This window comes from Myotis nattereri (genome assembly GCF_964212035.1).
Source record: "Myotis nattereri genome assembly, chromosome: 14".
Taxonomy (NCBI): domain Eukaryota; kingdom Metazoa; phylum Chordata; class Mammalia; order Chiroptera; family Vespertilionidae; genus Myotis; species Myotis nattereri.
This window is the reverse complement of record NC_138089.1, coordinates 47,627,650-47,655,370: the sequence shown is the minus strand read 5'-3', so window position 1 is coordinate 47,655,370 and position 27,721 is coordinate 47,627,650. Positions and strand designations below refer to the sequence as shown.

The 27,721-nt window shown below is 38.9% G+C and overlaps 1 protein-coding gene across 17 annotated transcripts in view; it reads right to left on the bottom strand.

Moving 5' to 3' along the window:
• Positions 1-690: 690 nt before the first annotated feature.
• Positions 691-27,721, bottom strand: part of RBMS3 (RNA binding motif single stranded interacting protein 3) — a gene marked incomplete at both ends in the record, with an annotated part of 935,783 nt that continues 908,752 nt past the window's right edge. For 11 of the 17 annotated variants that reach the window (XM_081105840.1, XM_081105826.1, XM_081105842.1 and 8 more), the window contains 3 exons: positions 691-1,757; positions 15,718-15,845; positions 18,125-18,205. In XM_081105840.1, coding sequence (XP_080961966.1) covers positions 1,751-1,757; positions 15,718-15,845; positions 18,125-18,205 — 216 coding nt within the window. Of the gene's footprint in view, positions 1,758-15,713; positions 15,846-18,124; positions 18,206-27,721 lie in introns of those variants that run through there. The other 6 variants (XM_081105837.1, XM_081105843.1, XM_081105833.1 and 3 more) reach the window with 1 other exon arrangement.

The window sequence follows — 27,721 nt, the reverse complement described above, 5'->3', positions numbered from 1 at the left end:
GGATGATGACAAAGACTAAGGTGCAAAGACAAAATCAAGAGGTGTTGGAATTTAGAAGGAAGACTATTGTTACTAACACAATGGGACCTTTCCAGGAGACCACTCACCACTTAACAGAATATCACTATGCTTTCTTTTTTTTTTTGGACAAGTGACTCTTCAGACCAGGTTCAGGAAGTATCTTTCATTCAAAATTCACAAAAAGAAATTTCAACCTGTTAAAAAAAGTGTCTTAGCTTACTGGTGGCCATCCATATAGGTTTCACTATTCAAGGGAGCTAGCAAGGAACTGGAAAAGCTCATGGAATTGAAAGCCTTTTGGCTCTATCAGTTGGTATCCAGAACTCTTCATGCTGAAACGGCTGAACACAGCAGGAGCAAGCTTCTACTAACAACAAATATTAAAAATAAATTTTTTTTGCAGTATGTAAAACACCAGTGGAAGGTAGTTTAAACAAACAACAAAGTAAGAACTGGTCCGGCCATGTAGGTCAAATAAAAATTTTTAACGAAAAGTAAAGAAAAATGACCTCTATCTTCTGGACTGCAATAGGGTGCCACTTCATCTTTGGTATAAAATAGGCCATCCATAGGCTGAATTTGATCACAACTAGGAAAGACTACAGAAATTGTCAACAATTTCTCTATCTATTGCTTTTTTTTTTTGTATTTTTTTGTTTGTTTTGTTTTGCACTTTTGACCATAAGCTCCTATCTACTTAAGATTTTTGTGTTTTTTTTTTATGCTCTTAAGCTAGGTTTTGCAATGTGACAAGCAAAGCTGACTAAAAACTTTGTAAAGCTCATAAAAAAGACTGCAGATAAAAAGCACTAATGCTTTTGCTAGCAATCACGCTTTGTAAATTAAAAAAATCTGCATTCTGCCCCCCAAACACGCATTATTTCTAATGCAGTTGTTTTTTAAACCAACCTTAATAACTTTACCATAAAATGTTTTAGCCTTCTAGAATGGGTCAACACTTAAGACAAAGTTCATGAAAAGTCCCAGCATTTTTCCAATTCTTGCAGTTGCCATGGTTTCTTTTATCAACAAATTTTCTTCAAATGAAGAAAAACATTTTCTTTTAAACTGTACAGTTTTTTCACCCTAAAAACTCAAGAGTCTTAAGCTTCTGTACCAGTTAAAGCTGGCACAATATTTCAATTCTTTCTTGATTTTTTAACAAGACATTGACAGCTTGCCTCGAGAGCCTTTGACGTCCTTAAAATTAAGGCAATTAAGATTCAAGATAAACCTTACCTAAATATTTCTAAGAAAAAATAAAAAACAACCCACATTTAAACAAGAAGGAAAAAAAAATAAAGAGTAGCTTAATTACCGAGGAAGACAATTTCTTTCCATTTCTGCTTGCCCACCTCTTGACATCCGATTTTCTATTAAAAAGAAAAAAAAATCTATCTACACCTTCAGGTCAATTCTGACTTCAAATGTTCTTCCAGATCAATTGTCAACCTTCCATGTTTTGTTTTTGTTGTTTTTCCTCTTCTGGTTTTTTTTTTGTTTTTTTTTTTACTTTAATTTAAAAAATGATGGCAAAAATAAACTGTCAGACCACATGAAGGACCCATTTGCACAGCACACAAAACGCTTTGTTTTCGTTGGGTAAAGTACAAAATTAAAAAAGAAAAGAGCATTCCATTGACGCCTGTGCAAACTGGAAGCCAACTTCTTGTTCAATGAAGTCTCTTCATTCAAGGCAAAGTTTCAGACGGACATTCTTCAGTCTTGTTTATGGTCTGTGAAAACAATTGAGTAAGAGTGGTTATGACATCAAAGCAACTTTGAAACCTTCTATGCTCTTTTCCAGTGAGACCTCTTAAAAGATACCAAGTTCTTTAAAAATAACAGTCATCAGTGAAGTTGTAAAAGCATATTGGGCTGATTCAAGTGTCTAATTCTGCCACTTTCACATGAATATATATTTGAGCCAGAAAGTGTGTTCACATTAAATATTAAGGTCAAGAATATCTTTCAATTCTAAAGTCGTAAATATTATAAATATACCCAGATAAAAAATACTCCTCTTGGGGAATGAAATCAATTTTTTTTGCCTGGCTTATGTTGTAACTCCCCCAGAAATGCTGTTAAGTAATTCTATTACTTCAGAACTTCCATGGGATTCATCATTCACTCAGTCAACAAATGGGTGAGTCCCTACTATGTACCAAGATAAAGCAATGGGTTGTATGCTATCCATGGTGTTCACCAAGTATGTTCACATTAGCTTTATTGTCCCAGGTAGCTAAGTAAGGCAGTTAAGAGGGCCATGGAGTTTTGTTCACTTTCCCTCTTCTTCTCTTGTTCCTTGCTCATTTATCTCATCAAGTAGTCAAATTCTTCCCCCCCAATTAATTATTTAATTATTATGTAATTTATTCAAAGTTATCTAATCAATAATAAATCTAGGGGTAAGTTCTAGTTCATTCCAGTGTTATTTCTACTAGTTGCTACACTGTAATTAAACTGACATTAAACATGATTTTATTCATTTCTGTTGTCCAATACAGAAAACACAGACATCTTTACTGGACACACTTAAAACCAGTTATCAGAAATGTGATCCTAAAGCAGCTGCTTCACAAAAGATATCTCAAAACTTCACATCAGTTGAACACGGCAAACCCAAAGATAAGAGAGACAATCTGGAGATCTGCCAAAAGTACTTCATCTGCAGTATTTACCAAAGGTAGGTTGGTAAAATTTCAAAAGATACAGTATTTTTTTTTAATTAAAAAAGACAGTTCTGGTGTTACATACCAATTTCTTGAAAGTTTCAATTTTGTGTGTGAGAGCAACATGAATTTTTTTTTTTGTCACTGTCCACAACTTAATGGCAACTTGGCAGCTTTCATAACTTCCTAGCTTTAACCAATGCATAGATCCCTGATGTGGGAAATCTGGTTCTGAGTTGACATTTTCTTGTGTCACCCTAGTTACCTCCCTTTGTTGTTTATTCCACATCATCTTTGTGCTGGATTCTTTACTGAGCAGTCAGCCCTCCTGAAGCAGGTGCTGCTAGCAAAGTAGCTCAATTCTAACTGCCTTCCACATGTTCAGTTAATCCATGGAATTCATTCAACCTTTCATGATAAATGGCAGTGTAGAATGCTCTACTTTTTTAAAAAAAATCTATTTACTTATTTTAAGAACCTTTATTGTTGAAAGTATTACATATGTCCTGTTTTTTTCTCCCATTGACTCCTTATAGCCCACCACCACCCTACTGTGTCCATGGGTTATGCATATATACATACAAGTTCTTTGGTTGATCTCTTCCCATACACCCACCCTCCCCACCTTCCCTCTGAGATTTGACAGTCTTTTCCATGCAACTATATCTCTGGACCTATTTTGTTCAATAGGTTATTTTGTTCATTAGATTTCATATATGAGTGAGATCATGTGATACTTGTCTTTCTTTGATTGGCTTATTTCACTTAGCATGATACTCTCCAGGTCCCTCCATGCTGTCTCAAAGGTAAGAGATCTGCCGAAACCGGTTTCGCTCAGTGGATAGAGTGTCGGCCTGCGGACTGAAAGGTCCCAGGTTCGATTCCGGTCAAGGGTATGTACCTGGGTTGCGGGCACATCCCCAGTAGGAGATGTGCAGGAGGCAGCTGATCGATGTTTCTCTCTCATCGATGTTTCTAACTCTCTATCTCTCTCCCTTCCTCTCTGTAAAAAAATCAATAAAATATATTTTTTTTTAAAAAAAAAATAGGTAAGAGATCCTTCCTTTTTATTATGTATAGTATCCCATGGTGTAAATGTACCACAACTTGTTTATATCTTCCTGATGGGCACTCGGGCTGTTTCCAGATCTTAGCTATTGTAAATTGTGCCGCTGTGATCTAGGGGTGCATATATCCTTTTTGGTAAGTGTTTTGAGTCTCTTAGGATATATGCCTAGAAGTGGGATCACTGGGTGAAATGGCAGTTCCATATTTAATTTTTCTATGTACGATATCATGTAATTTGTGAATAATGACAGTTTAACTTCCGCTTTCCAATTTGGATGCCTTTTATTTCTTGTCTGATCGCTATGGCCAGGACTTCCAGAACTATGTCTAACAGGAGTGTTGAAATGGACATCCCTGTCTTGTTTCTGTTCTTAGGGAAAATGGTCATAGTTTTTGCCCATTGAGTATGAAGTTGGCTGTAGATTTGTCATATATGGCCTTTAGTATGTTGAGGTATGATCTCTCTATTCCCACTTAACTGAGTTTTATCAAAAATAGGTGTTAGATTTTGTTGAGTGATTTTTCTGCACCGATTGATATGATCATGTGATTTTTGTCTTTCATTTGTTTATGTGATGTATCACGTTTATTGACTGGTGAATATTGTACCAGCCTTGCATCCCTGGAATAAATCCTATTTGGTTATGGTCTATGATCTTTTTAATATATTGCTCGATTCAGTTTGCTAATATTTTGTTGAAGATTTTAGCATCTATGTTCATCAGGGATAGCAGCCTGTAGTTCTTTCTTTGTAGTGTCTTTAGCTGGTTTTGGAATTAGGGGAAAGCTAGCCTCATAAAAAGAGCTTGGAAGTGTTCCTTCCTCTTGGATTTTTTTGGAATAGTTTGAGGAGGGCAGGTGTTAGTTCTTTGAATGTTTGGTTAAACTCCCATGTGAAACTGTCTGGACAAGGCCTTTTATTAGCTGGGAGTTTTTTGATTACTGCTTCAGTTTTCTCAATTGTTATTGGTCTATTCGTGTTTTCTAATTCTTCCCAATTCGGTTTTGGAAGATTCTATTTTTCTAGGCATTTGTCCATTTCACCCACATTGCCCAGCTTGTTGGCATATAGTTGTTCCTTTGTATTTACGTAATGTCAGTTGTTACTTCACGGCTTTTGTTTCTAATTTTAATTATTTGGGTCCTCTTTCTTTGTTTCTTGATGAGTCTGGCCAAAGGTTCATCAATCTTGTTTATCTTTTCAAAGAACCAGCTCTTGGTTTAATCTTTTGTACGTTTTTGTTTTGTTTTGTTTTTTTGTCTGTCATTTATTTCTGCTCTAATCTTTATTATTTCCTTCCTTCTACTTATTCTGGGCTTTTCTTGTCCTCTTTCTATACCATTAAGTTGTAGGGTTAAATAGCTTATTATTTTTGTTTTTTTGAGGTAGGCCTGTAGTGCTATAAACGTCCTTCTCAGGGCTTTTGCTGTGTCCCTAGGCTTTGATTATTGTGCGTTCATTTTCATTTGTTTCCAGGAAGTTTTTTCTTTCTTTCTTGATCTCATTGGTAACCTGTTCATTGTTTAATATCATGCTATTTAGCCTCCATATGTTTTTACTGTAGTTGATTTCTAATTTCTTTCTATTGTGATATGAGAAGATTATATATATATATATATATATATATATATATATATATATATATATATAATATATAATTGATTTGAGAGAGAAAGGGAGAGAGAGAATCATTGATTGGCTGCCTCCTGCATGCCCCCTACTGGGGATCAAGCCTGCAACCCAGGCATGTGCCCTTGGCCGTAATCAAACCTGGAACCCTTCAGTCCACAAGCTGACTCTCTATCCATTGAGGTAAACCAGCTAGGGCTCAGGGACGATATTTTATTTTTTACTTTATACTTTCTAGAAAACTGGCAGAGTGGTGTGCACATAATAGGTGTTTAATGCCTAGACAAATGTCACTTTTACTATATGCCACTTTGCCTAGCCCAGCCCAAATAATGTCTTTTGCTGCTGCTCCGTCTGTATTGCAGGGTTGAGCTTATAGTGGGTTGACTTTTACTCTTAGCTTTCCACCCACAGATTAGAATTTTGCTAAATAATATCGGGAGTGTGCTAATAAAAGAAGACTCATTAAAGTATCTGGAAGTCACCTGTATGTAGGTGAAGGCCTCTTCCCTTAGTGCTTTGCAGGTTCTTCTGATGCCCCATTGCTTAATTTAGTAGAGGAAGCACAGGGATGTTGGATATGGTTTTACATGCTGTTTACCTTACAGATGCATGGCTGAGGGAGCACAGTGGGGCTAAGTTCCAGCCATTAGTCTGTTCTTCAACCTATGTACTCTGGTGCACGGCTGCATTCAACCCAAGCAAGCGGGCCTTACTCAAACTGACAAAAAGGCCTCAACCATGATTTAAACTATATGACAGTTAGCCTGGAATGACCCAGAGGGGCTGCTTTTCCTAATTTGCAAAATGCCCTCATATGAATCTGCTATGGCTCTTAGAATCCAGATTAACTTGTACCTAGAATCATGTAAGGAAAACGACTAGTTGGTAAATTGAATAGAGCCATTTTTAACCAATAGTTTAAGGCTCTTGAAATGCATTTTTTTCTGAGTTATGCAATTAAAATTTTCACAATAGCAGCACCAATAAGGGAAATTTTCATAGTAGTAGTTATGGAACCAAGGTGTATATTTGATCTCTCTATGTACCTTGCAAAGTGTAGATTTACTCCATTCATCTCTAGAAACCTATCTGGCATGGTTTTGTGTTTTATTTTTTGCATCTATACTTTGCTCCTACTCCCATCTTCAATCCCAGTATTATTATCCATCAAGCAGAAAATGCCCGAAACAGCACGAATCTCTGAGAGCTGCTCAATGAACAGTGTCTTCCTACACAGACTTGAAACTCCCTCACGGCTCAGGTATGTCATGTGCACAGGTCCTGAAGCATCCATATTTATAAGCTATGCTGGAGCTATTGCCAAGTTTTATAACCTTACACAAATGCTTCTAATAGCCCTCTCCCATCACTTATTCGATCCTTCAAGTAATCTCATGCTACCTGAAAACAAATGAGGAGAAATAAATAATTGTACTTTACGTTTTCATGGCTGCTAGCTGAAGTTTGAAGGGGGAAAGTGTTGCTATTCATTAGTACCTTCTCTGTCCCAGGTAAAGTGTGAAAGTGCATATTTAAAATAATAATTATGGATTGTACTGATATCCATAAAAACAAGTTTTCTAAAGGCTGTGATTTTTATTAAAAAGAATGCTTTAAGTTGAACAGTGAGATTGCTTTAGAAAGAAAAGTGATCGCAACTTAAAAAGAGAGATTCTTGTGAATGAGATCATGAGTATGAAAAAGTATTTTCACTCACATGCTTAAAGGTCATGTAAGCATGGTAATCAAGGATATCATTTACATATCATTAATATACTTACAGTATGTCGGGAATTGGTGTTCATGACAGTTCAGTCAGCCAGAGAAGAATGGTAGCATAACGAGACCATGCAGTACTGGGGTGGAGATAAGGGCCTCCCCTAAGGTGAGTGTGAGTGTTGGAAGACTAGGGGTTTGAATTTAAGACCACAGTCATTTTGAACCCTCTCATCCTCCAACTCGCCCCTACCTCCCAATACACACACACAAATAAGGAAAAGTAGAGTGACTAGATTAGGAAGTAGCAAAACATAACTTAGAATTCTAGACTTTTAGAGCAGGAAGAAGTCTTAGAGATTATCTAATAATGTAATATCCTCCCATGTCATTCCTGACAGATTAGCCTTACGTGGTGCCATGTGAAAAGGGGTCCAGAGTTTAGGAAAAATTGCTTACTAGACGCCCACTTCTGGGTTCCCCAGAGGCAAGCCGTGCATGTGATTAGGGCACAGCAACAAAGGGTATCCAATAAAAAAAAAAGTTTCAATCTTTAATATAAAATGTTAAAACAAATAACTCTTAGAATTCAAAAGGAGGAGGGCAGGCCACATTAATCTTTCAGGAAGTAAAACATTTGAAATCTTTGGCTTTCTAGGAGGTCACAGCCATTAGCATATTAATAGCTTTGAAAAGAACTGCAATTAAGAAAGCCTTTCACTTAGGTTAAAGCTGTGTTTCCCAACACTACTTCTGGCCGCCCCTCCCAACTTCAGGGAATGGTGGTTAATCCTCCCTTATGTGCCAGAGATCTAATTTACACTCTTTGGAGAACAATCTAATCTCTCACTTTAAGAGGAAAAGGAAGCTCCAAAGGGTTGAGTGACAACTAGTCAGTGGCAAGGATGGCATTTGAATCAAGGGCTTTGGATTTTGCATATTAGAATCTAATGCTCCTGGAAAGTTGCCTATGTAAGTTCTACTTGTTTTTAAGATTTCCTATATAGCACAAAGAAAAGCAAATAACTTGGGCAGGACCTGGAATTTCCATGGAACTTCTAAAATAAACCACAGGTATCATTTTTTGCCTTTTGGGATTAGAATCCAGAGTTAATCTCTTTTAGCAATGGAAAAAACAAACATAAAAGCATGAATTCAAATGTGAATACCTGTTTTTTCAGCTTGGAAAGTAGAATTTGAAATATTAAAATATCTGCTGACATAGATCCCAAACATAACCTCTTTGTTCCTACGCATATCATTTATATTTCTCAAACTTTTATCCTGCTGGCCTTCTGCCTTGATGTCTCTAATTTACTTTATAATAACTTTAGTATAGACATTATGATGTTAAAGATGTGTGATGGGTTAAACTACTTTTCAGGGGCGCTCTACCCTAATCAGAATTTCACACCCCACAGGAGGTCAGCCACCCTTTAATAAGAAAGGCCAGAGGTTTGTACAAGCACTTTAAACTATCCATATCTCAGTTAACATAATGATTGTTAGAAATGGGTTGCCTGATGAAAGTAAGGGCATGGCAATTAGTGTAATGATGATGGAAATAAGCTGCCCTTTGTGAAATTTGGAGTAAAGATATAACGTGGGTTGTCAAAAATATTTTAGAAATACTCGTCACTCTTACAAGAACAGAAAAGATACAGTTTTACAGAGAAATTTGTAGCCCATAATTTTAGGGTTTTTGTTTGTGATTTGATCTCGAAACAAGACTGTTAGAGAGATTTTGGTGGCCTTTTTAAGGATAATGGAGAATCTAAACTGTTGTGTGCCTTCTTCTAAGGAATGCTTCCTTAACAAATGCCTCTGTGGGTGCTCTTGCATCTCTGAACATTTCCCTGGTGATGGTAATATAATGGAAAGAACCCAGGTGTTTGCATGACCCAAATGCTTAGCTCATTTCCCAGTGTCTTCCTTGAATGGTTCTGAAGAACCTCATGTCTTACCATGACACAGGTCAGCTTCCCTGGGCTGCGAATGGATAGCGTCACATTAAATTTCTTCCTTTTAGGAAACTTCAGAAGTGATTGTCATTCACTTATTTACCAGACTTAGGATACTCCTCTTTGTTTCCATTCAATATTTTATTGTTTTGTTGCTATTGCAAGTCAAAAGCTCTTAGCACTTTTGTAGCTGTTAGGCCTGATCAAATAATTGCATCAACATCCCCTCCCCTGGGGACTGACCTTCAGACCACTTCAGGACCCACATTCCCTTTCCATTGTCCTTCCTCTCTGGGCCTTTTTAGAATCCGGACTCACCCAGAGAATTCTCCACCTACAGTCCTTTAAAATCTCTGACTCCCTGTCCCTGGCTGCTGGTGCCATTTTGAGGCTCAGCCCATTTGGTTTTCCAGATGACTAAATGAATTCCTAATTCTTCACCCCTTGCAGCCTCGTGTGTTCCTCCTCTGGCGACCCTGAGTTTGCTATTCTGAGAGTAGTAGGCAGCAGCAGCTCGACCTGCGCTTACCTAGGAATCCGACTCAGGTTACAGGATCTCCGGCCTCAATTAGGCTTCCCTCCCTCCCTCAAAGGACCTCCTGAACCAGCCAAGGTGGATTGGGGACCTCTCTTTCTCATTGCTGACCCCACACTCAACACTGGCTCATTTCATCTCTGGTAAGTGACAACTGGATCACCCTTCCAGATTTCTGACTTGACACCTCAGACAAAAGACCTAGCACTAGGCCCCAAATCCTCTCCGCTCCTGCCTCAGTCCTGGGACCAAGTCCCACAGCCTTCCTCATCACAGGGGACGCCCGCCACGTGGATCAGGCTGCCTTCCTCTCTCTGGAGCCTGACTAGAAGGTAGCAACCCCCTCCCCCTAGTTTAGCTCCCCAGGGAGTCTCCCTTTGCTGCTTACCTCCTCTTCCTAATTTACACCATGGGAATTCTTTTTTGTGCCCCTCCCGCACCCCCCAAAAAAGCACACTGCGATGTCTCCTTAGGAATCTTAACTTGCTCAGCCTTTCCACAGAGGTCTGGCCAAGCGCCTTGTCCACAATCTACCAGTAAATGACTTATATTGGCCTGAGAATGGAACGTAAGATTTTAACATTCTCTGAGACTTAATTTCTGTCACCACAATGGAAAATGGTTAGATTCCCTACAGCCAGGCCTTCTTTACACTCTGTAATTGTCCTTCTCTCAGTCAGACTTGCTCTACTTATCAAATCCTACTTCTCCACTCAAAGCCCCCTTCTGTCAACCCTGGGCCTTTATACGCTGAGGCTTCTGACCCGTCCTTCCCCGACCTGTCAGGTCCCTCAGACCCTCTCTTCAACCTTTCCAATCACTCGATTCTCTTTTCCCCTCTGGGGCCCCCGAACCCATCTTCTATGCCCCTCCTCTGCCTGGACACCCCCCCCCCCCCAACATCTATGAACTCCACCTCTTCCTCCACCTTCTCGACCCCCTTACCTCTGAGAGGTGGCTGAGGGTATTGTGTGGGTACACATCCCATTTTCCATGTCTGACCTCGCACAGATTGGAGGCGTCTTGGGTCTTTTTCCACTGACCTGACCTGGCATCTATGTCATCCTCTCTCACCCCAGAGGAGAAGGAGCATGTCTGGCTAGCAGCTCAGGACCATGCCGATGCCCTCCAGAGACAGCACATGGCAGCCAATCCAGTTGGCACCTATGTGGTCCCTTGAACTGACCTGAGATGGGACTAGCAAGTTAATTTTCCAGGGCGCCGGCTCTATAGCCATATGATCATCTGTCTCATGGCCAGACTCAAAAAAGCTGCCTATAAAGCGGTCAACTATGACAAACTTAATGAAAGCACTCAAAATCCTGACAAACACCCACCTCTCTTCCTCTCCCACCTCATGGAGGCCTTACAGAAATTTACCACCTTACACCACAGCTTCCCAGAGAGAACCCTTCCTTCTAAACACCCATTTTATACCCCAATCAGCCCCCGACATATGCCAAAAACTTTGAAGTCCTTTTGAGGGATTTGTCGACCTGTGTCTATTTTTCATTAACCTGGCCTTGAAGATCTTTAATAATAGAGATTAGGAGACCCAAACTCAAAGGTGAGATCATGCTGAGGCCCAGGAGGAGGCCACTCTCATGAACCCCAAATGAAACGCCTGTACTCCAGCCAACGTAAGTTAGGGGCAAAGCCTCCTCTGGGCCCATGCTTCAAAGGCAACAAGGAAGAACACTGGGCCAAGTCCTGCTCAAACACGAGACCCCCGCCCAAGGTGTGAAAGGGAAGGCCACTTGAAACCAACTGGAGTCTAGCCCCTCCAAGTCGGACCTCAGCCAGTCCAGCAAGGCCACCCTCTGGATCCAGTTTGGAGTGCCCAGGCCTCTGGGACTGGCCACTGAAGAAGCTGACAAGGCCCCACAGACTTATGTCACCAAAACAGAGCCTCAAGCAACAATTATGGTGGCAGGTAAGCTGATCTCCGTTTGAAATGACACTGGGGCCACTTATTCTGCCCTCCTCAGGCTCTATTACTGGGATTGATGGATTAGTCTCACAGCCATTAGCCACCTCACATCGACACTGCGTCTTACTAGACACACACCCCTTTCCCAAAGAACAACTTCCTTTACAGCAAAACTGCAAACGTTTATTTAACGTCCTGCTACTATCAGAACTCATTATCCCCAAACCTTAGCATGTTATCTCTAAGGAAAAATGTGTCAGTTTTAAATGCAAGCAGCTGGAGGCCTGGGAACTGTAGTCCTAGAAGAGTCTGTGGGCCTGCTCCCCATCTCCCCCTCTTCTCCAGCCTCATGTGCCTAATTGGTAATTTAAAAGCTTTGGAGCATTTCTGAGTTAAATGATAAACTTAGATGTTTAAGTTCACATGATTTTAGCTTCTTTTTTTTTTTTTTAAAGAAAATCTATAAAGTAGATTTTGAACTGTTAATGTAATGTCATATGCTTTGTTGAAGGTACGTTTCTTGACAGTGAGAGTGTTCATAAATGTCAATCTAAGAAATGCTGGTGGGTTACTTTTTCATTATCATTGGAAAATTAACGTTTCTAAGAGTTAAGAATTCTAATTAAATTGGCAAGAAATTGTATGGTTTCGGCATTTTGAGGGAAAAAGAAAGTGAGGAGAAGTTGTAAAAAGGTTTCTAAGGAGAAATGTTAAAAGGAAGTTATATGCACAGGCCAGTAATCCAGGACAAGCAGAATAGGGAAACTGAGACAGTTAAACAGCAGTTTGCAGCCATCTAGTAAATCCTATCTTCCCTAAACCGAGGACACTTAAGAGTAATGGTTTGCATTTTTCCTGCCCAACCAGAGGGTAAATAGCTTAAACCACCCTATTCAGGGAGACAGCAGAAGTGTAGTTAGTGCCATTTGCCGACCACACCCAAGGCCAAAGGAAGCTAAGAGAATAAACCTCATTTTGGTATATTATACCACAACCCTCCAAAACAATGTCTCTTTTCTTCCATCAGACCATTTGTCATAATTCTTATTGTTCTAACTTTTGCCTCAATAATACTAAAATTTATCCACCAGGTTACAAGCTGGCTGTACTCAGGAAATAACCACCCCTGGACATCATCACAACCTCCTTTTGTGCACGGGTCCCTCTGACCGCCAGGTACAGAAACTCACCCGGGCAGAAAGCTCTGGGTGCCTAGCAAGGGGGGGAAAACAAGAACCTGAACCCGCAGGTAACCTAGTCTCCGCTTTCCTATCACTAGTCAGGCAGTTTAGCCCCCTGCTCTTTTCCTCCCTAAAGATAACATCTAGGTCTCCCTTGTATTTCAGCTCCAGGCCCAGAAAAGCAGCAAAACCGGAGAAGTGACACTGTGGCAGCCTCAGGACCAGCTTTTACCTCCCAAGTCACTCAATAGGACCACTTTCAAGCCTTCACCAACCAGTCTCTTGGGGAAGTCATGCTGGTGCAACCCCTCCCTCCAACCTTGAGAAATCTGTACAGTGTCCCAGCGACTCCAAAGTCCATCCCTCTATGATCTCGCATCCCCCTCAGCAGTAAGTAATGATGGAAGACATGGCCTTCATCCCTATTCCATAAAACACAAAGGCTAGACTATGTTAGGTCTCATCAAACAATTGAATCAATGCCCCCTGCCCTGGGAGACCTTTAGGCCACTTCACAAGGAACAGTCCCTTTCAGTTAGACCACTATCCTTCCCCTCCAGTCCGGATACTTCTCCGCCTAGAGTCCTTTAAAATCTGACTACCCATCCCTGGGTGTTGGCACCATTTTGAGGCTCAGCCCATCTGGCTTTCCAGATGACCTAATAAATTCATAATAATTTACCCTTTTTGGTCTCATGCATTCCTCCTTTGGCGACCCTCACAGCAGCACTGTTTAAGAGGAAACTGAGAATATAAACAGGACCTGTGGAAATTTTTTCTCCAGGCTTAAGAAATGTCCGCAAGGCAATGCAAGTGGTTTTCCCATGTCACGCATTTGGAATGTTCCAGGTGCTTTCATCTCTGTCATGTTGCAGCAGTGAGCACTCCCTGTGGAACATTCTTCTTACCTCCTTGAGGACAAGGGATGGAGACTTCTAGTCTTGACATTTATTATCTGTGGAGAGCTCTGTAAGAATTCGTGGCTCAAGGCACATAATCATGGTGCCACTAGTTTTATGAGGTCAGATTTAGACTTCCCCAAATATTTCCAAGGAATAAGCTTCTGTGAATGGACTCATTATAATTCAATCCCTCATCTTTCTCCACAACCATCCCTCCCCCCATTTTTTCTCATCTGCCTCTCTTAGTGGCATCAATAACTCCACAGTATTGCTTGAGCTTTTAATGTCCCGTTCCCTTTTTTTCTTACTTCATTCTACCTCCCAACTCTCCACCATTATTACACTTGCCACCATCCTACTTCAGAACTCTGTTCCCTTTTGTCTGAACCATTGCACTTCACCTGGAAGGACACGCAAAGAAAATTCTGTTTGAGCACCTCATTATCGCACCTGATATGAGAATCTAGGTCCCATCTGCTTTTTTACACTATTCTGCATCTGGTTCTCAAAGAAATGCTGAGTTTTTCCACTCCGTACCGTGAGCCTTCCTTGAAGACACAGTTCATTCACCACAACCAAGAAAAATTAAGTGCATTCTTCTATGACTTTCTATTGCATTTTTAAAAAGAGCCCTGTTCATTTTGTTCCTTGCAGTCTGTTTTTCTTGTCTATGTGCAGGTCTAAATCCCATACTAGACTGAGGGCACAGGTCCCGTCTCTTAGCATAGTACCAGGCATACGATGCTACCAGTGAAACAGGGTGGGGAGGTGGATGGGGAGACTCTCACTAGAATCCATGAGAGGCAGAGCACTCGCCTCTCCATCACATCAGACAATGAAAAGGTGGGAGGATCCTGAGAAAGAGTATCTCATTGTGGGCTGACAAGTAGGAGCAGCTAACGCTGATTTAATCAGATAGGGAATGGAGAAGGGGTTCTGGACAATTGCAAGAGGGGGAACGCTGCATCCTGAAATCCATCCTAAAATGCACATCCCTCTCTACTCAGGGTGCATTGGTAACAGAAGCACTGAAATATAAACAAAATTCTGTCATTTCTTCTCCAAAGGTTTTCTAACTCACTTAGCATGAAACCAAGAATAATTACTCGACACAAAGGCTAGATATAAAAATTCAACTGTGTCACCTCCAATTCCTTCCGGTGGCCCTATCTACAACACTTCAGCATCAGGCCCCCACTCCGGATCTTTGAATCTCTGTTGGTTCTGTCTAGAATGCTTTTTCTCCAAAATTGGCCTCTAATTATCTTACAGACTAGGTCTATATGAGAGACCGTCCCTGATACAAATCTTAGGTATCTACACAGTCACTTTCTACCACAAGAATCTTTTTAAGCAGTCTGCTTTGAAATTCTGTTTCTTTTTTATTGTTTGCTGATTGACCCATTGATTCTGAGTCTACCCGTAGTAGAAAATAAAACTCCAAAAGTTGGGAGCATCTGCTTTGTTCATTGGTTTTTCACTAGCATCTACAATACTCCCTGTCATGCAGTAAGCAATAATTATTGATTGGATAAATTGGAAAATGGAGACCAAACTGCAGGCTCACTACTTAGTTTCATGTATAGTTTGGAAAAACTCTAATATTGAGTTTTGACAGATTTGTTATGTATGACAGATTTTTTTAAAAAATGGCTTTAATGTTCCTTTCTGAATTCAAGCCTTTTGGTAGTGAACCAAGGGCTTGGTCATGCTTTGGCCAAAGGGGCAGCAGCAAATAAGTCACAATCAGAATTGAAAAAATGCTGGTCATGCCTGACTGATTTGGCTCAGTGGTTGAGCATCGACTTGTGAACCAGGAGGTGACCGTTCCATTCCCAGTCAGGGCATATGCCTGCATTGAGGGCTCGATCCCCAATAGGGGGAGTGTAGGAGGCAGCCAAGCAGCTGTTCCCAGATGTTCGGTCAACTATCCACCTGAGACTCAAACTGCCAACCCACATAATTATGAACTAAATAAATGCGTGTCACTAAGTTTGAGATGGTCTGTATTGCAGCAAAAGCTAACAGATGCAACATGAGAGAGTAAAGCCCAGATAGTTGATCTTGAGGGAAAGAGCTTAGTACAGCTCGAACTTACTTAGACTGTTGGTAGGAATATGCAGATGCATGTTCGTTGGATGTGTCCACCGCTATCTGTTGCTGCTGACCACTGGTGTCCTGGGATGAAGGTGCCACTGTCTGGGGAGAGGTATCAGCAACAACACCCTAAGGAGGCAAATAAGAACACAAAGTCTTATTGGCTTCAGCAAAGGGCCCTCTTCCAGATGGACTTCAGAGAAGACCCCTCTTCTCTTTGGCTGGAGGAAAATTACACTAAGTTATGAAGCCACAGTAAGTACTCAAAGGAAAACCACGGAGCATATGTGGCTAAGAGCTGAGAAATTCACCTCCATGAGCTCCCAAGGATCCTTGCCATCACGTCCTTGGAGCAGTCAAATGGTCAGAAATCATTTTGCTCATACTTACAACTCTTCAACCAGACCTGTATGCAGCCACACTGAATGGTAATTTATTAAAAAAATTCATGAAGGATTTCTACAAAAAATTGTATACTCAAACATTTTATTGGGATAGTGCACTGTACCATGTCTATATGATCTGGCAAAGCAATGGACTCTGACCTGCATAAGCATCTACATTAAAGTTTGGAATTCTTTTAAAAGAATACAGTTAAGGAAGTTTCCCTTCAGAAATTTGATTTGTTTTTTGTTTTCCACAATAAGAACTGGAATTCACTTAAAGGTTTCAGATAAAGAGTCAAACAAACATCAAAATTTTGATTTGCTCTTTTCCTCACCTTTTCATTCTCTTGATCCTCACAGATGCCCACAAGAATGAATTTCTGAAGTCGGTCTCTTTAGGGACACATATTGGTTCCCAGAGAGGCATAGGTAGTTTTATTAGGTAATTATTAGGCCTAAAAGGCATCTGTCTGAATATATTCTCATAGTTTCACTTATAACCTTGAACACCTGCAGCAATATTGAGTTTCAGATGTTCTTGGACAGCTCTCTGCCACAAAAGATCCTTGAGGTCCTCAGAATCTGAAAATTCTCCCGTTATTAATCTTTTTCTTCCTAATACTATTTGGTATTGTGTGTGTGTTTTCCTGAACCTTCCACCAGTATTTAGTTGTATGGATATTGGTGAATTTTCAGTGAGTGTTTTTACATAGAAAATGAATTAATGCTTTTCCTTATAAACATAAACTAAAAGCAATATATCAGAGTGTACCTCTATTTTTATTAATGAAAGACTTCTTTTTAAGTCCTAGATTTAACAGTAATTATATTGTTTTCAATAAGCCACACTATTGAATGTGTCTCATTATTTTGTAGTCATCAAAATGCTCAAATTCTGTAGATAACCATATATCTTTGGTGTTGAGATAGAGAAATGCAAATATGTAGCAGAGATTTATGTTTAAATGTTCATGTTCATAATTTTCTCCTGTTCTAGATACTTTTTGACAGCTAACTATAGCAAGGAAAATGTGTTTTAATCACACAGTCTTAAAATTTTGAAAGTCCTATTAAAACCTGTTTAATATTAACTGACACATTCTTTGGGGCCTTACAAGTCTGGGTCTCTGTGAGTTCCTAAATTACATGAAGTGTCCTCTTAAACTTCTGAGTAGCAGCAAACATTTGTCATACACAAAATGTTTCAATGGATTGAAGAAGATGTGGTGTACTTATGTATACAATGGAATATTACTCAGCTGTTAAAAATGAAATATTGCCACCTGCGACAACATGAATGGATCATGAGGGTACCACACAAAGTGAAAAAAGTCGGACAAAAAAGGACATAAACCATATGATTTCACTCATATGTGGGATATAAAACAAAAATAAACTCATAGATACAGACAACAGATTGATAGTTACCTGAGAGGAGGGTGGGGGGGATGGAGGAAGGGCAAATGGGTCAAATATTTGGTGACAGATGGAAATCAGACTTTTGGTGGTGAGCACCATGAGGTATATACAGATGCTGAATTATAGTGTTGCACCCCTGAAACTTACATAATGTTACCTCCATTTTTTTAAATGCCAATTCTGATTCAGGAGGTCCAGGTGGTACGTGAGAGTTTGCAGTTTTAAATAAGCTCCCCAGTGATGTCTGTAATGCTGGTCCAGGGACTTCTCTGAGTAACAAGGCACGAGAGTTGCAATATTCCTACTCCCTATTTATGGGTATTGTGGTTAACATTTGATGGGATAGAGATTTAGTCTCTGATCTTTTCTCTAAATATGAAAATGACACTTCCCTCATACTTTAATAGCAAATTAACTTATTTTATGTGCAAAGGAAAACCTAGGCATAGCCAGGTGTGGGCACATATTTTCATATACTGAGCTTGCAATTTCAAAGAAGCACAAAAATCTCACATCAGGATTCCTTGGGCTATGGGGACCACGGCATATGTGGCTGAGATGTATCTCTGTGACCCTCTTTCCATAAGACAGAGACAGACTTACTTCAATAGAAACAGCTGTCGGAGGCACAGGCGTGTACTGGGGAATGTAGGTCCCTTGCATAGGAGCAGCAGCAGTCATATACTAGAGGGAAGCAAAGAAAAATGCAGGTGAACTTGGGATTGCAACCAAAGAGGAAAGTAGACATCACATATGTGGCCCATGGGCAGTGCATGATTAGAGTTACACTCTATTTTGATCAAAAATGAGGCAGTTCCTATCAGCACAGAATTACCTCTCCTTACTGATTCAGTTATTGATGGCAGCCCACCTCCACAGTACCACCCCCACCCCCTCACTCTGTCTTTGTAAACAGTCTATACCAGATCTCAAATTATTTCACTTTCATATCTAAAACAAACTCCATGAGGGCAGGGATGATGTTCTTTATTTTCTCCATTTTCCTGCTGGCATCTATCACGTAGTAGGCTCTCAACAAATTATTTGTTGAATGAATGAATCAGATTGTTAATAATAATTTCTTGTCTAAATAAAAATAATACAGGAATAATGCAAGAAATACTTATGTAGCAACATTGAAAATTGGCAATTGTCATTTTCTTATTTTCACATAACTATTTTATATCTATATATCTATATCTATATCTAATTTATATCTATATATATTTATGTATATAAATTGCAGATAATGTTACAGTCTCCTTTGTTCCCTCCCCATCCCATTCTCTTGTCACTTTCAGGATTTCCTTTTCAACTTCTTGAATTCTCCAAATTTTCTTCGTCCAAATAAACAATGAAACATTCAAACAATTTTTTTTCACTGAGTTGTAGTATTCAGTAACATATGTATTGGGGATAACATGTATTTTTGCAATGAAGATAGGGAGCCCCAGAAAAATTACAGTGTCATCTCACAGAAAGTACGACCTGTATTCCTATTTCTAATACACATCTCCCTTGCAAATTCAAAGTTCTACTCTTCGACAATGGAATTTTCTATAGAATAAACTTTATTTCTGAGTTCCTAAACTTGATGGGCATCACAAAACTTTAGAATGAGAATCCTCTAATGAAGATAAGATTTCTCAATTCATGCAGGTTAGAGAAATTATGTTTATGAAAAATCACAAGCCTGTGAATATTTATTCTTCTCAATTTGTTGAGTTCAAAAATTAAGGCCATGCATAAATAATCAAAACCTAAATTAGTATGCTTTACGTATCTTGGTACTTTCAGTACCCAAGAGGCAAAGTGATTCTGAATCAAGGGAATATATGAATGGAGACTAGCTCATCGGTTGTTGTTTAATATTTATGGAGAATTATAGCAGCAAAGCAATTCTGGAGTAAATGTATCTTCGTTGTAAAATAAGCACTGTCCTACTGTAACTATTGGTTAAAAAATAGAGACAGCTTTAAAGAAACAACTCCAAATCAAACAAACAAACTGTTGTCTGTATTCTTGTTGCTACTAATAACAGCTAAGTGCAATTCACATATGTACGTATTAAACAGCCTTGTCACTTGGACCAAGAGCGATTGTTTGAAAGGCCTGGTGATATTACTCATTTAGCTTTTTAGTTCAATATTATCCGAGCTTTCTGTGCCCTGTCTTCTGTGATAGCATTCATCACTCGTCTATTAAAATTGTCCAGACTATTATCTCCTGGAAGGGATGGGCCAAATGTCACTTGTCTCTGCATCTTCTAACACACCGAAAACCTGATTCTTGATAAGTTATTGTTCAAGGCTGAATAAAAGGATACGAGTAGAAAACCTTCCACTTCCAATTACAAATCTTGCATGCCTCTTAGCCATTGATCATTCTGAGCTTTTTATATTAATGTCACCATCCCTGTCAGGTTTATATAACATTTTAAGAAATACCTTCTCCAACTCATTGTCCTTGTATCCTTAAGCAGTTAATAAGTATTCAGGTATTTGATTGCTGTCCATTTTTAAAATAAGTATAGAACTCTGGAGTCACATTTCAGCAAATACTTCACATCTAGAACCCTGTGGCAGGTGTTTTCATTAGCAACAAAACCGCTTTAGAGAGTACATCGGGGAATAATTACAGTCCCCTGACTATTTCAGACAGGTGGTTTGACTGTGTTATATAGGTTTTAAATATCTTTTGATTCAGTTTTCCCTACAATGTATTTTTTATAGAATGCTAGCCTCAAGTGAGAAAAAAGCTCTATGTTCCAGTGCACTTCAGTAATGCTGTGCACTATATTCTTTTCTTTGATACTGACATGTAATAAAACACTTTTGAGAAATAATTATTTTACAAAAGCCTAGTTAAAGTTGATTAAGCCAGCATTTCTAAAACTTTTTTTGTAACGCCTAATAATTTTTAGAACTAGTGCTCTAAAAAACATACTTTGTAAAATGTTTCTTTAATTTAATCTCAGAAATCCTAGATTTATAGCAAGTAGAAATATAAATATATATCTATATATATATATATAGATTTATAGCAAGTAGAAATATAAATATATATATATATATACATATATCAACTATTAATTTATCTAAGCACAGAGTTGATACTGTTGTGGTTCATGTTCTACCCTTAGGTCATGATTTTCTAAGAGTTAAAATATACTAGTAAAAGGACAATCCACTATGGAGCTGGTTATTTTCTTTTTAAAAAAAAGTTTGTTTTTTTTTAATTGATTTCAGATAAAGGGAGGGAGAGGGAGAGAGAGAGACATAAACATCAATGATGAGAGAGAGAATCATAGATTGGCTGCCTCCTGCATGTGCCTCCACGGGGAATCGAACCGTGACCTCTTGGTTCAGGGGTCAATGCGAAACCACTGCACCACACCAGCTGGGCCAAGTTAGTTATTTTCTCTCCCAGAGTTAGTAATTACAACTTTGCAACTGGGCCTAATAAGTGTATCCTTTGCGTAAGACGATGCCATCACTGGCACCCATCTGCAGGACAAGACTTCGATCTGTCTCTGCTCCTGTCTGCATCTCTAAGGAGGTGGTTCTGTGAACTAGATTTAGGAACATGATCTGAGGCTATAGAAAGCAATCTTCACTAGCTCACAGGAGAATCCACCCCATTTCTTAAGACCTCTCATGCCAAACTAGAGTTCCTAGGCTGTGTAGTTAATGGAAAGCATATTCTGTAATTCTTATCTAAGCTTCTTCAAATGATTCTGAGTTATTCCAAACTCTGTGTTTTATTCAGTAAAACAGAATCAGCAAATCTTCACACCTCCCATGACATTCAGTGAAGTGGGAACATGACCTAACTGAACTGCTGAAGGTGTAAGTTCATACTCGCCTTCTGTTTAGAACAACGCTGTATGCTAGGCAGGACGGTTCACCCATATTACACACTGAGAAACAGAGACCTACATATAATGGGAATAAACGCCAGTTCTTCTGACCTGTGATTTAGCATTTTTCAATCCACTACATTATCTTTGAAGTTAAGTAAATAAGGTCTTAAGAGGCTCCTTTTGATCATTACTATGTACTATAGATACTGTTTTTTTTTTTTTAACTAATGGAGTGTAATAACTAGTTCTGGATAAAAAATAGAATAATATGCCTATGATTAACATTTTTATTGTTTAATTTCCAGACATTTTTAAATTTTACTTTATACTCAGAGCACCTGATTTTCTTCTAGGAGGGCTACCGTATATGTTTAAGTGTTACTTAACTTGCTTTTATGCTACTATTCTAAAGAGAACCAGTAGAGATTTTATAGTATAAACTAGAGGCCCAGTGCATGAAATTTGTGCACTCGGGGTGGGGGTTCCCTCAGCCCAAATTGCGAGAGGGCGCAGGCCAGGCTGAGGGACCCAACCTGTGCACAATTGGGGCCGAGGAGTGACCACGGGAGGGCTCCAGGGCATGTCCAGCCCTTCTTGCTCAGTCCCGATCAGCCGGACCCCAGCAGCAAGCTAACCTATCGGTTGGAGCATCTGCCCCCTGATGGTCAGGGCATGTCATAGTGACTGGTAAACTGGTCGATTGTCTGCTCCCTGGTGGTCAATGCACATTGTAGCAATTGGTCAACCGGTCTCCCACTGGTGGTCAGTGCATCTCATAGCGAGTGATTGAGCAGCCTTAGCATATCATTAGGATATTATGCTTTGATTGGTTGAATGGACAACTGGACACTTAGCATATTAGGCTTTTATTATATAGGAGTAGAGGCCCCATGCATGAAATTCATGTATGGAGGGTGGTGCCTCAGCCAGGCCTGTACCCTCTCGCAATCTGGGACTGCTGGCTCCTAACTGCTTAACTGCTTGCCTGCCTGCCTGCCTGATCACCCCTAACCACTCTGCCTGCCTGCCCCATGCACCTAACCACTTGCCTGCCTGCCTCATTGCCCCTAACTGCTCGCCTGCCTACCTAGTTGTCCCTAACTGCCTCTGCCTCAGCCCCTGCCACGGCGGCTTCATCCAGAAGGACATCCAGAATGACGTCCAGAAGGTTGTTCAGCTGTCTGGTCTAATTAGCATATTTCACTTTTATTATTTTAGATGAGGTCAGTTCAGTTCAATATGCTCTGTGTGTGTGTGTGTGTGTGTGTGTGTGTGTGTGTGTGTTTTAATGGGAAAAAACCAATAACCCTACTTTCGGGTTGCTTTTTCCCCCCCCTTTGGTCATGAGTAACTAAGACAGGGCTTGAGAACGTTGTTTGAAAATTAGGAACAGACACTTATTTCAAACAAGTTGATGCTATGGAGTTTTATACCCTGTAAAACTATTATCTCTGGATAAACTTGTACAACAAACTCTTCTGTAGTAGACATATATTTCCTAGAGTAAAGCCTCAAGAAGTGGCAGTCTTATAAATTTAGGAGCAACTGCTTATAGGACATGGTTATAGCTATATGTAAGATCAATTCTCAGCTTTACATAATTGGTGACAAATAACCCTGCATTTTCTTTGCAAGCACAGAGCTTGATTTCCTTAAGAGATAAAGTGCAGACAGACCTAATAATCCAGGATGCACAAAAAATTGCTTAGATCTGGGTGCTTCAAAGGTGCCTTTCATTTTATCTGGCTTGCAAGTGACATAGGACCAAGAGGAGGACCTGTGACATAAAAAAAAAAAAAAATCTGTCCCTTTCACTCGATAAATCCCTTTGGATTACTTATTAAAACTGTAACAAGAATGGATGTGCATCTTTGAAACTAATTTCTTTTATGGGTATTTCTCAAAAGCTAGAAAAAATCTGCCATAATTCTTTCATAAGTGAAAATTATTTTGTATTTATAGTTATTGACCAATGAGTAGGGTCTATATTCATATGAAAATTAATTTTTCTTGATATGACTGATGGGAACATTAAAATGAAGTATAGATAAAATGAACAAGTTCATACAATATTTCCCTGTAGTGTGCAGCACAAAGTTTGGCATGATTTGATAAATTGTACTTTTTGGTAAACAGTTTGATGATTTTTACATATTCTGAAAGCAACAGATTTTCACATCCATGTGGGAGACCTGGATAGCCGCTTTCAAACCCACAGAATAAATTCCAGACTCCATCACTTACTCCAAGAAGTCTAGACACTGCATCACCAAGATATTTACACAAAGAGAAGGAAAAAAATGGTGAAACTGGAGAGGAGGTGTGTTTTTGCCTGTTTAAGTTACAACAAACTGTTTCTGTTACTGGGGAACCACTGATTATTTCCAAGAAAACAAGAAAGAAAACTTAAATTTTCAGTTTTGGATTTACTTTCTTTCCCCCCACCAAAACAAATAAAAAATGTCTGAGATGTTTCTTGTGAGGAAACATATTTTGATTATTTGTAAAGCAAAGGAGTGGCCCCCACATTTCAATTTTTGGAATTTCCTAAAATACTTGATCAAACTTGCTCCTTTGGAATCATCATTACACTGTTTAGATTGTAAATTAGTGCTTCAGTCCTTGCTATAAAATTAATAAATCCGCTTAACGAATTTCAGCAAGGAAAGCTCTCCAGGCTCTATCAAACCCAGAAAGTCAATGCGAACAATACAGGAAAGTCATAAATGTGCCTTAGAAAGGAAGCTGAGAGGATAAAGCAGCAATTGTGGTTGGTGATGCTAACAGCGTGCAGAGTGAATTACTTTTAAGGTCTTCTACTTTCTTCTAATAAAGGAAAGTTGAGGATGTAGGCAACAACCTGAGTTATGATTCATCAGGGTTGGGTGAGGGGCTGAGGGAGAGGCACCGTGTTCCTTGGGTAGAGGTATCCTGCAGTTTGGATGGCATATTTTTTGAATTTGTAGAATTGTATAATCTTAATTGGGAAGCAAGACTTGACTTAGAGATTGAAAATTTCTATCATTTTGCAGGTTTGCTTAGGGTTAAGTAGTATAGCTGCCAGAGTAGAATTCTTAAAATGCCACTCAATGAACTAATGAGAGACTATCCACAGAGAGGAGGCTATGTAAGGCTGGATTCCTACCTGGACTGTACTGCTCAGTTCCTCCTATATCCTTTCTACGTCTGTCAATGACATGATGGAAAAGGAAGTGGGCTCTCCATCCAGAATAGTAATAGTGTAGGCTTTCATAATGTTTTATGTTAGTATTAATTTATAAAGTAGGCTACTTACTCTTTAAGATGCCAGTATGGAAATAACAAAGTAGACTGTTGTAACAGCAGTAACTATCCCTGAAGAGTAGGTGGAAGTGAATACAGATAGTAGCATATACCTCACACACTAGAAGTAAAAACACTCGAAGAGAGGAAAAGGATAGAAATGGGAGCCCAGCATTATCGGTAGCCTGTATTATCCCACCCATTTTCCCAGAATCGTATTGAGCATAACCCAGAGAGATGTGTTGTTAAATTACTAAACAAAAAATACAGACTGTTGTATTTTGGGGGCGGGGCCATTTGTGGGTGGCATACAGCAGAGTAACAAGAATGACTCTTGGAGGTTGTTCTTAGCTTGAAATTCACAAACCTCATCTGTAAGCAGTAGCCATGATCACAGGCTAGCGAGGCCTTCAATTTTGTAGAAAAAGTAATTTTCATGAATATTTTTTTTGGGAAAAAACAACAAAGCCCATTAAGTTCGAGCATGTTCACAGATCATTGTGGTAGGAGTGAAAATAAAAGATAATACTATGGAAATATAGCTGATTAAGAAACTATGTTTTAAAATTTGAACTAGAAACAACTCTATGTACACACTATGAATTATCTCCTTCCCCTCCTCAAATTTTCTGTGATAGGTAACCTAAAACCTAGAGAAAGATGGGACAGAAGAGAGATCCAGTAAACCACAAAGGCAACTCAGGAAATAAAAATAAATCAGATAAAAACTGAAAATGAAGTGTACATCAGAGTTCAGAATGGAGGGGAAACTGAAAACATGTACAATGGAGTAGTGGAAATGAAAGTCTAATTGACTTAAACAGAGAATGGGAAGTGAGAAAGTAAAAAAGATAATAGGATATTATGAACAACTTTATGCCTATAAATTTGACAACTCATATTAAATAGACAAATTTTTTTGAATAGCACAATTTAGCAGAAGTGACACAAAAAATAGAAAATTTGAGTAGCTCTTTGTACTAAAGAAATTGAATTAATAATCCAAAACCTTCCCACAATAAAATCTTTAGCTGATTTTTGCAAACATTTAAGAAATAAGTAATAACCAGTCTTATATAAATTCTTCCAGAAAATAGCATAAAGGAACATTTCCCAACTCATTTCATGAAACTAGCATGCTCCTTATACCAAAAACTGACAGGGACATTACTAAAAGGAAAAACTACAGCTCAATATATCTCATAAACATTTGATATTTGAAAATAAGTCAACATAATTCACCACATTGATAGAATAAAGAAGAAAATTGTATGATCATTTCAAAAGATTCAGAAATATCTTTGATAAGATCTAATACCTGGATATGAGAACATGTCTAGGTACATGAAGAATAAATGGAAATTAGGAATAAAAGGTTATATACCAAACACACACAGCTAACATCATAATCAATGGTGACATACTGAACACTTTTTGTTTGAATTTTGGAATGAAATAAAGATGTCCAGTATCATCTGTCCTAACTTTGTTTTAGTGTTTTTAGATAGTATAATAAGTTAAGAAAAAAAAGACATATAGATGAAGAAACTAAACAGATGACATGACTAATGTATAGATATTCCAAATACATTTTAAAAAATTGTTTGAATTAATAAGGACATTTAGCAAGACTGTTGGATATGTCAATAAAAATTTATATTTGTATCTATCAGCAACAATTAAAAATGAAATTTAAAATACTGTATCTATAGCATAAAAAATATTAAATACCTAGAAATGATTTTGAGAAAAGGCATGAAAACTTTCATACTGAAGATGAAAAATTTTGCAAAATATTGAGGGAACTTGAGGCAATTGTACAATGGACCTCTCTATATTATTTCTTAAAACTATATGTGAATTTATAATTACTTCAATAAAAAGTTCAATAAATACAAAACAATCATAAAAATGTATATATAGTCACTCAAACACTTTTCAGAAGAGTATCTAAAATTCAAAGGGCTAATATGCATATGAATATAGACCCTACTCATTGGTCATTAGGGTGATATAAGTTATCAATATGATGATATAATACACATTCCTACCAGGAGGGCAAAAAATGGACAATATCAAGTGTTTGAGAAGATATAGACAGGAAGCACTTTCAGACGTTGCTAGAAGGAGTTTAACTTTGGGCATCACTCTGTAAAACTGTACAGCAGTAACAAAGAAGCTGAACATTTACAGAACCTATCACCAAGCAATCCCACTCCTAGATATGTGAATGGCAAAAATCCTTTCAAATACATACCCAAGAGATATGTAAGAAACATTTAGAGCAGCATATTTAGAATTGTTCCAAGTTGAAAATAACCTAAATGTCAATCCACAGTATAATGAATGAGTTCTGATGTATTTGTATTGTATAATAATCCTTTATAATAAAAGGCTAATATGAAAATTGACCAAACTGCAGAAATGGTTGCTATGATGTGCACTGACCACCAGAGGGCAGACACTCAACGCAGGAGCTGCCCCCTGGTGGTCAGTGTGCTCCCACAGGGGGAGCGCTACCCAGCCAGAAGCAGAGCTCATGGCTGGTGAGCGCAGCGGTGGTGGTGGGAGCCTTGGTGGCAGTGCTAAGGACCCCTTGGGGGATGTCCCGGACTGCGAGAGGGCACAGGCTGGGCTGAGGGACCCCCCACCCCTGGTGCATGAATGTTGTGCACTGGGCCTCTAGTATAAACAATAAAAAAACCTCCACAAATATGGTGAATCTTACAGATATAATGCTGCACTTTTTAGAAAAAGTTGACATAAAAGTCTTCCTACTGTATGCTTCTATTTATTTAAAGTTTAGAAACAATCAAAACAAATCTATGGTTTAGAAGTCAGGGTTATGGTTGCTGTAGAGAATGAAAGTGTTAGGCACCAGAGAGGCCTCTGTGAGAAGAGGACCTTTGATATCTTGATGTAGGTGGTAGAGACCTGAGGGGTGGATACTCTGTAAAATGTATTGAGTTGTAAACATCAACTGTGCACTCTTCTGAACATATGGTATACTTCTATAAGACATGCATAGAAGGAGGTGGTAGTCAGAGCAGCATGTC